This window comes from Syngnathus typhle, linkage group LG1, assembly GCF_033458585.1.
Source record: "Syngnathus typhle isolate RoL2023-S1 ecotype Sweden linkage group LG1, RoL_Styp_1.0, whole genome shotgun sequence".
NCBI lineage: Eukaryota > Metazoa > Chordata > Actinopteri > Syngnathiformes > Syngnathidae > Syngnathus > Syngnathus typhle.
Window position 1 is genome coordinate 4217494 of NC_083738.1, and position 9373 is coordinate 4226866.

A 9373-nucleotide genomic window follows, 5' to 3' on the forward strand; every position below is an offset into this window, starting at 1 on the left:
AGATGGGACCGGCTCGTTTCTGAGAAACAAACTCAGTGCTCCCACTAATTCAACGTAGTGGTGAGTTTTATTTTTGTCATTTGTACTTGTTTTTATGTCAGTCGTATCATTTTATTTCATCGTATTTATATATTTATTATAAATGTATTATTTATTTATTTATATAAATCTATTATTTATTTATTTATATAAATCTATAAATAATATAATTATATAATTGCCGGTCCGCGAAAATATTTCTGACATGTAACCGGTCCGTGGCGCAAAAAAGGTTGAGGACCACTGCTTTAGACCTAAACCGAAATATGACTTTCACGGAGGGGCCTAACACTAGTGATTACCACCCTTTCTTGTGGACGTGAATGCAACAGGCTGCCGAACACGGAAGTGACACGAGACAAAAACAATGATAGTCGAATGAGAGGAAAGCTTGGCGATGCGCTCTTATTTTGTCAAACTTTTTTTCTAGACGCCCATTGAAACTATTCGGGCAAAACATTCCGACGGGCAAAACTATGTCGTCTTTTCGAGTCGTAGTGCTGCTTTTTTTGTCTGCTACATCGGCCGCATTCGCCGTCCAAACTCAGGGTAGGTAACGTCGTCAACGGTGCAACAGCACCACCAGCAGGCCATTCCTCCGTACAGTAATGATTCCCCGGCTTGTGTAAAGCGTAAACTGTCACGCCGCAGCAATGCCTCCTCCGGCTGTGGCGGCAGCCGCCGTCGGCGTGTGCTCGTTGGTGGGGGTATCGCTCCTATGGAGGGACATCCGGTCAAAGATGCGAGGCGAAGGCCGGACGCTGCGCAGCTTGCTCAGCCAGTACTCGGCCGTCAAGGCGGTAGGCTGGCTGGGCAGGCGGCAGCGGGCCAAGCTGGAGGCCGACACACTGGACGTGAGGAAGGCCCAGGAGGAGACTTTGCTGAAACGCCTACGGAAGAATGAACAATCGCTCTACGGGAAGCGTTTTGACTTTGCTTCAATCAAAGGTGAAGGAACAAAAAAAAAAGAGCACTGCGCCGTATATTATCAAAACTGAATCCAATGACATGACAGGTTTGTATTCTGATAATTCTATGCGCATTGTGCTGCACTTTTTGGTGTGCACGACTTGCCCACCAGGGATATAATGAATACATAGTTAACAAAGATTTTGCAACTTAGCTGCAGGAATGTGTTTCACCTACCACAGTCTTTGATATTATTCTGATCCACTGTGTTGGTCTTTAGAGGTCAATTTGTACACAACGTAACTAGCCTTTTTATTTCAGACAGTGACTCTTTTCGCGCTCGCCACCCCATCACCACGTACGAGCACTATCGCGAGCTTGTGGATCGCGTGGCTTCAGGGGAGGAGCGGGTGCTCACCGTCGAGAAGCCTCTTGTCCTGGCCATGACATCCGGGACATCCGGGCCCAGCGCTATGCTGCTCAGCACCAAGGACACCAACAGTGACTTCTTCTTTCAGGTAGCATGTCACATAACAGCAGTAGTTTGGGTTTATTCAAGAATGCTTTTCTTTTTTTTTTCTTTCTTTGTTTTCCACTGAGAAGAAGTGGAAGTAAAACAGTAAATTCTGTGTGTGTATTGACCGGAGAATTTATTTGAATGCAGTATCACCCAGTCTTTCAAAATGTGTGAAGTGTTTGTGTTGGTTTCGTTCACAAGGGCGTGACGGTGTGTCTGGACACCATGCGGCAAGCGTTCCCAGCCACGGACAGCCTGCAGCGGACCACCAAGTTCTTCTACATGCCGACCTTCCGCCAGTCGGAAGCCGGCATTCCCATCGGGCCCAATTCGTCCACGCCGGCCTCATCTCGTCATATGCTCCACCTCTACACCACGCCGCCGCCTGCCTTCCAGGTGACTGACAAACGTTTAATTTTTTTGTTTTATTACAATGGTACCTTGATCTTAGTGTTAGTTTTTCATGTGGCGTCACGTGCATTTTTTCAGGTGGCGAGTGAGAAGGACGCGCTGTACCTGCATCTTCTCTTTGCCCTCAGAGATCCCAGCGTAGGAACACTTGAGTCCAACTTTGCCTCCACCATCTTCTATGCCTTCACCACTTTGCAGGTATATTCCTTTAAAATGACTATCACTTGCAATATGTTTGTCTTTTTTATTTTATTTTGATCTTTTTTTAGTTATGTATATTTGATTTTATAAAAATTTGTTTTCAAACTTGGATTTTTCCCTTTTCAAAGAAATTATAAATTCTATCTATTCTCAGCAATGTTTTCTTTCAAAATTGTGACGTTTTCTTGTAAAATAGTTTTTCCTCAGAAGATTACAAACATAATGTAATATGACTTTGAATGGTAAGAAAATATTTTCAAATGTATTTGAGCTGTTGTCAAGCAATAAGATTTTTGTCTCAAATAAGTTACATCTTTATTCTTGTAAAATGTGACTTGTTTTTTGTAATTGAACAGTATACTTGATTAAAAGAAACATTTTATGTGGTTACAATTTGTTTTATTAGATCTTAATTCCTCAATAATTACCACTTTATTCTGGTGAAATTAGTACCTGTTTATCATATCACTTTAAAGTTTTCTCAGTAGATTTTCAATTGAGGAATGAAGTGTGAGCCCTTTAAGGTTCCTTAGGTTGGAACACAAATTTGCCCCAAGTCATGGGTGTCAAAGTCAAGGCCCGGGTACCTGATTTTGCCCGCCAGATCATTTTATGTCCTGTGAAAGCAAATAAGGTCTGTCAACTTCAGTGACCCTTGCTAAAATCTGTACCAAAATATTTGTCGTGTAATAGCATTTTTTAAACAATTTTTACAATATCTTGAACAATAATTGAACAAACTGCTATCACTGACATCGGATTTCAACGCCAGTAATCTAGCATACTTTTGTGTAATATGTGATATGATGCAACGATTAAATATTCATTTGATTTCACTGTGATAACAGCCCTCTGAGAGAAGCCGTATCTACAAAGTAGTCTGACACCAAAATAAATTTACCCCCCCTCCCCCTCTGCACTGAGTGGATTCAAATGTGGACTGAACATTTGGTGCACCTTCCAGGAGCGCTGGCAGGAACTGACGGAGGACGTGGAGTGTGGCACCGTGAGCGAAGCTCTCCATCTGGAGCCACACCTGAGAGCCGAGCTGGAGGCCCTGAGCCGGGCCGACCCGGAGAGAGCGGCCATCCTCCGGGCCCACTTTGGGGCCGGCTTCCGGGGAATTGCTGGCCGCCTCTGGCCCCACCTCAACTTGGTTCTGGCCGTGGACTCGGGCTCCAATCAGATCTACGGCGACATGCTGAGGGACAACTTCTGCAGCGGCATCCCTTTCTACTCGCCTTTCTACGCTGCTACGGAAGGTGTCATTCCAAATCTTTGCCTTTCATTTTATGTAGACAGGAATATTTTTTCCATGGAATAATCTTACTATATACTTTGCACAAAAGTTTATTTTTCCTGTTTTCAAACTGTATAACTGCAGCGTGTCAGAAACTGAATTTTTGTAAAATTACAATTTAGCTCTTGCTAAACTTATTTTATTTCTAGATTGTAAAATTAAAACTTTATTCTTGTTTAGAACTTATTTTGTACAACTTTACAATTACAATATTTTCCAACTAGAATGACGTGATTGTTGTCATAGCTTCCTAATTTATTTGTGATACTCATAATGGTCATCAAGGTAAGACTGCATGTCGGGTCCCATACAGGACTGATCGGGGTGAACCTTTGGCCTGAAGAGCCCGCCCGGCGTTACCTGCTGTGCCCTCGCTCCATGTTCTGCGAGTTCCTACCAGAGAGCCACATGGAGAATGAGGAGGCACCAGCCACTTTTCTCATGGAGGACGTGAAGGAGGGACAAAACTATGAGCTGGTGCTCACCAACGCCGCCGGGCTCTTCAGGTGGGCTCCCAAGTTTGTTCTGAGGGAACATTTACCGGTGTCACTGAAATCAAGAGTGGGCTCACATCAATTTTGTCATTTTTTATTTCTTGGCTCCAGGTATCGTATCGGCGATGTGGTGAAAGTGGTGGGATTCCACAACCAATGTCCCGTCGTGGAGTTTCAATACAGGTAAATAACTTTATTGGGTATGCGGCACACACGCACAGATCTAACTCGGCTTGTGCCTTTTAGTGTGGTGTGTGACAAGATTTTTGTCATGTCTTTGTCAGCCGAAATACTGCGGGTGTGCCTAATATTGTGACCTGTGAGCGTGCATTTACAGGGGCGGTCAGATGCTGAACGTTCGTGGCGAGAAAATGTCAGCCGAAACAATTCGGGTGTGCCTAATATTGTGACTTGTGATCGTGCACTTGCAGGCGCGGTCAGATGCTGAACGTTCGTGGCGAGAAAATGTCAGAGGCGTTGTTCCTGGACTCTTTGAAGGAAGCCGTGGCGCAGTGGCCCCCTGCTCGCCTGCTCGACTACTGCTGTGCTGAGAGCGCGATTATGGGTATGGCAACAAAAATGGGATATACAGTATATTATATCTTTTTTGTAAAGCGTCATCATTCTCATGTGATAATTTTTTGCATTTTGTTTTATAAAAGTAAAACAGTCTCATTGATTACTTCTATTGTTTTACTACATGATACCTAATTTGCATATGGAAGGTTCTCTGTGCGCTTTTTTGTTGTTGTTTTTTCCATACGTAGGGGATTTGGTGGGCGGCTGCGACCCGCACTACCAGGTCTTTTTGGAACTGACGGGCGTGAGGAATCTCAGCGAAGAACAGCGCCACAAGGTGATTCCCCGTCCGTCAAATGACTCCAGTGTGATTTTGGACTCAGTGGCTTTTGCTCTGCAGCTGGACGCGTGCCTGCAACAGGTGTCAGTGGTGTACCGCTCGTTCCGCATCAAAGGCAGCATCGGGCCGCCGCGGGTGCAGCTGGTGGGCCGTGGCACCTTTGCCGAACTGCGCCGCCGCATGATTAGTTCCTCTCTCACCTCGGCCAACACCTTCAAAATGCAACGGGTGTTGCGGTGCAAGGAGGACGCCCAATTCCTGCTGGCCAGAACCATTTCTTGAAGAGGGAAATTAATAAGATAAGACTTTGGAAACAAAGGAAGTTTTCGAAACATACTAAATTGTACTTTAGGTAGCATTTTAGGGATCATAATGGCTCTATATTTACTCATCTCTTTTGGATGCAGCATCTCAAGTGGAATATTTCCTGAAGGTGTTGATATTTCTGATTCTCACCGCAACTTGTTTTGTTATTAAAATGGGGGGGGCGATTTGTTTTGTGTCTGTTGACTGTGTCAGAAAGTCATTTGATTTCCGGGTGTTACTTTCAAGTGCTTTCTGCCTGATATTCGTCACTTTCATTTTATTTGTAATAATGAATATTCTCACATTGTGGTGTTTATTTTTTTGTAAAATGTTAATAGAACTTTATTCACTGTAAGCAGATGAATTGGGACCTTATACAGTATTGTTGTTATTAATTGCGCTTGGTATAGGAGCATTTGAAGGGAACTTTTGCATCAATCCACTTCAGTTGTTATTCTTGAAGCTCATCAAGAAACTCATCTTGGAGAAGTGAACAGCTTGGGAAATGGTTTCACTGCAAGTTTCTCTGACTCACCTTCCAAGTAGAGAGGGGGCGCTAAAGCACGCCAGGGCTACTTTTAATGCAAACTGAAGGAGAACATTTGAAAGTGATTTTTTTGGCGGTCTTAAGAGTTGAAGACTGACCACAGCAGACCGACGCAGCAACAGTTGGCATCGCTGGTCTCTGTAAGTTTTGAATGTGGCAATTTATGTTCTTCTGCATGCGTTCCATATGTTTTCACACGCGTACGGAGCCCCTTAAGCAGGGGTCCCCAAACTTTTTCCTGTTTGGGCCACATAACCTTTCCCTTCTCTGATGGGGGGCCGGTGTCAGTTTGTAACAGAAAAAGTGTGACGATCGTAGGGGAGCTTAAAAAATTTATTGTTTTCCAGAAAGCCACACATAACCAAATAACGGTTATTTAATAACCCTTTCCAGGTTCTTTACAGAAAAAAAGTCAGCAAACAAATAACACTATTAATGAAATAAATAACCAAATAACCCTCTCTGAGTTCTTCACAGAAAAAACTGGAAATAAATAACTAAATAACTCTCTCTGGGTTCTTCATAGAAAAGAAAGCCATGGAACATTAACTTTCTGTTGTGCCATGCACAATCTTAACAGATAAAAGTTCAGCTCAGTTGTCAGAGCAGAATCTCTCTGACACATATGAGCAGTCTCTTAAAGTTCTTGTGTTCCTTCCTTATAATCCTTTTGTAGGTTCCAGTAGGCTTGTAGACACCGCTGTCTTTTTTCTTAAAGTTTGCTAGTGCGTCATAGTCTGGAGTAAAATTTGTTGTGGCAATTCTTAGGCGAGATCCGAGGTGTTGGTCCGTTTACCTCGATCTGTGACTGGTTGATGTTGAGGTTCATGTGGCTGAACGTCACGTCGCGTAAGTCGAGCCAAATCGGCCACTCTCTTTTAAACGCTCGGCACTGTGTCCAGCTTGCTTTTCCTTGGGCGACTCATTTTAATGGAAGGATTCCAGGGGAAGGTTTGTGGGTGGCTTTAAAGCAAAACTGCATCTGAAAGCTCAGCGCGCTTATTACAAGAATGCTGTCGTGACAGCCCACGCTCTAAATTCGGGACTGATACAAATACAGCGCGAGTGCGCCATGTACGTACACGCACTTGTGAGTGTGCACTGAGCTTTCTGACACGGCTTCCGGTAGTAAATGCGCAGGCGAGCGCTTCCCCATCTACTGGGGAAACGCAGTCGTTGCAGGCAAAATGACCCCCCCAAAAAAGTTTAATAATACAATTTGTTCAGGGTTGGCGGGCCGGATTAAACGGTCCCGTGGGACGGATTGGTGACCCCTGCCCTTAAGTAACAAAGAACGCAGTTTTTTTGCAATGAATCGTAAAACTGCGAGGGAACTCAAGTTGATAAACTAGCAACCTTTTTTGAGTTGTGCTAACGTTTTCGGGTGTATAATGCGCATATCCAGTAGGAACTGTAAGATTGCGTTTCCATTCAGTCCCCTTTCTACTCGTTTTCCTATCTAGCAAGATAGCTTTCAGGACTGTATTTTCGTTTTGTTTCGTGGCATGTTTACGTAGTGCATCGGTGAATGTTTTATGTTTTATTTTGTAGGAAAAACTGAACTCTCTCCCCCTTTCTGCGTAGCGTCCTGTACTTTGCGCTATGCCTACTGTCTGCTGTATGCACACTGGCTCAGTTTTGCTCCTTATTTATTGTGTTATTTGTTTATTGTTTATTCATCACTCATTACTTATTTATTATTTATGATTTATTGTTTGTGCCTTCTTGTTTTTATTTTGTGTCGTCTACTTGTGTGTCTATCGTGTGCTGTGTCTCGTCACCGTGGGATAGAGGAAACGGAATTTCGGTTTCTTTGTGTGTCTTGACATATGAAGGGATTGACAATAAAGCAGACTTTGACTTTTGACTTTGATTTTGAAAAGGTGTAGATCAATGGATACACCGATACATCTGAGCAATGTGAGCGAGAAGGACATATGCAGCTTGCACAAGAAGATATACACACACTATTGTTTGAACCACAAGGAACTTGTGTGAACGCAGTTGTAAAGAGGAACAAATCCACGCTGGCCACAAATTCGATACCATCAAAACAGTTAAAAAGACTCTCAATAACAAATTACGTGCCGACCTGCAGGATGCAAAAACAAAACTTGAAGATTATGAAAAGATTCAAAAGGACTGCAACAACCAAGAAAAGTACATCAAGATCCAGAGGGAGCAGGTGGAAACCAAGATTAAGAAAGATTTTAAGGAGCTTCGTGACTTCCTAAAGGTTCAGGAGGAGGCCAAGTTGTCTGCTGTGAAGGAGGAAGAGAAAAAGAAGATTCGGAAGATAAGGAATAAGTTGAAGGATCTCCAAAAATACATTGTCACTCTCTCAGCTGAGATCAAGTCCACAGAGAAGCAATTACAATGTACCTCAATTTTCCTGAAGAACTTCAAGAGTCCAAAAAACAATAAACGGAAGCTGCCAGACAAGCCCATGCAGCTCAAAGGAGCTATGCTGGACGAAGCCAAACACGTGGGTAACCTCAAGTTCAACGTGTGGAAAAAAATGAAGGAGATGGTCTCCTACAGTCCTGCCATTCTGGACCCAAACACGGCCCGTGAAGAGCTCGATCTGTCTGAAGATCTAACCAGTGTGAGGTTTGGAAAAAAGCAGGAGCTTCCAAACAATCCTGAGAGATTCAAGCGGTGCAATGTACTGGGTACACCTTTTGTCTCGGGGAAGCCCATGTGGGACGTTGAGGTGAAAGACAACACTGGCTGGGAAGTGGGAATGGCGTTGGGGGGCCCGTCTTTGCCAGATGACATGATAATCCAAAGCCTTGCATTCTGTACTGGTGAATACAAAATGTTTGATGAAAAATATGGATCCTGTAATCCGCCAGTGAGACTGCAGAGAATCCAACTTCACGTGGAGGCCCAAAAAAAATCTATTTCAATTTCATTCTCTGAATGTTCTGCACAAATAGAATTGTGCAAAACCACTTGTCCACCTTTAGGTGGGAACATGAGCATGTTTCCTTTCTTCAGGACAAGGGATGGAAAGCCACTGAAAATAATTCCAATTGCGTGTCGTGTTATGACGCAAAGTCAGTAGCCAGTTTCACATGTGAACTGCTCGCACACGCTCCAAAGGAGAGTGCGATGCCTTGTTGTATCTGGTGCTTGGTTTGTGTCTTGACAACAGCGATTCTTCACGCAGGGCTGGGAGTCAAAAGTAAATATTACTAAAGCAAGCTACAAAGTGGCCATGTTAATACTGTTGATGTTATGAACCTGTAGACGTGACACAAACTTGCTTTCTGAAAGATATTGTATGAATGACAAGAGCAAAATTCACTCGTTCTAAGTTTTAATAACAACAGACAACTTTGCATTACTTATAACTACTGTTTAAAATGTTCATGAGGCAAAAATAATTTTAAACTCATGTAAATTTAAGGTATTTCATACTGTTTGTTCAATGTTATCCGACTCTTCAGATATGAATGAAAGGCAGAATTTGTGTTTTTTAAAGTTGTTCACATCTGCCCGAGTGGCTTATATTTGGTTATTTTGTCATTTGAAAAATAAAGACAATTGTGACAATAAAATTCATTTTATAACAGTGTGTATTTGCATGACATTTTTGTAGTTAAAAATGTCCGAAAAAACTATTGGTCCCCGGGCCCCTTCACTTCATCAAATCTGGCCCTCCTTGCACAATGTTTGGACACCCCTGTGTTAGAATGTGTCCGAACAACCAAACGGGGGCTGTGCTTGCTTGCAGTTGGTTAAATGTTGAGGAATAAATTTGTATGAAAATGTCAAATGTCAATGC

The 9373-nt window shown here is 43.1% G+C and overlaps 1 protein-coding gene and 1 pseudogene across 2 annotated transcripts; both read left to right on the top strand.

Annotated features, from left to right (window-relative positions):
- Positions 1-357: 357 nt before the first annotated feature.
- Positions 358-5340, top strand: ghdc (GH3 domain containing). 2 transcript variants are annotated; one of them, XM_061287378.1, is made up of 11 exons: positions 358-588; positions 671-987; positions 1270-1466; positions 1667-1861; positions 1955-2074; positions 3042-3339; positions 3691-3883; positions 3983-4054; positions 4303-4436; positions 4639-4727; positions 4791-5340. In XM_061287378.1, exons 2-11 carry the CDS (start codon positions 693-695, stop codon positions 5010-5012), a joined length of 1815 nt encoding a protein of 604 aa, XP_061143362.1. In that variant the 5' UTR covers positions 358-588; positions 671-692; the 3' UTR covers positions 5013-5340. The 2 variants fall into 2 exon arrangements, with proteins under 2 accessions (XP_061143362.1, XP_061143283.1); XM_061287299.1 differs by having other exon boundaries at positions 691-987.
- A 221-nt stretch (positions 5341-5561) lies between these two features.
- LOC133159979 (E3 ubiquitin-protein ligase TRIM35-like) lies at positions 5562-9158 on the top strand (annotated as a pseudogene).
- The last annotated feature ends 215 nt before the right edge of the window (positions 9159-9373 follow it).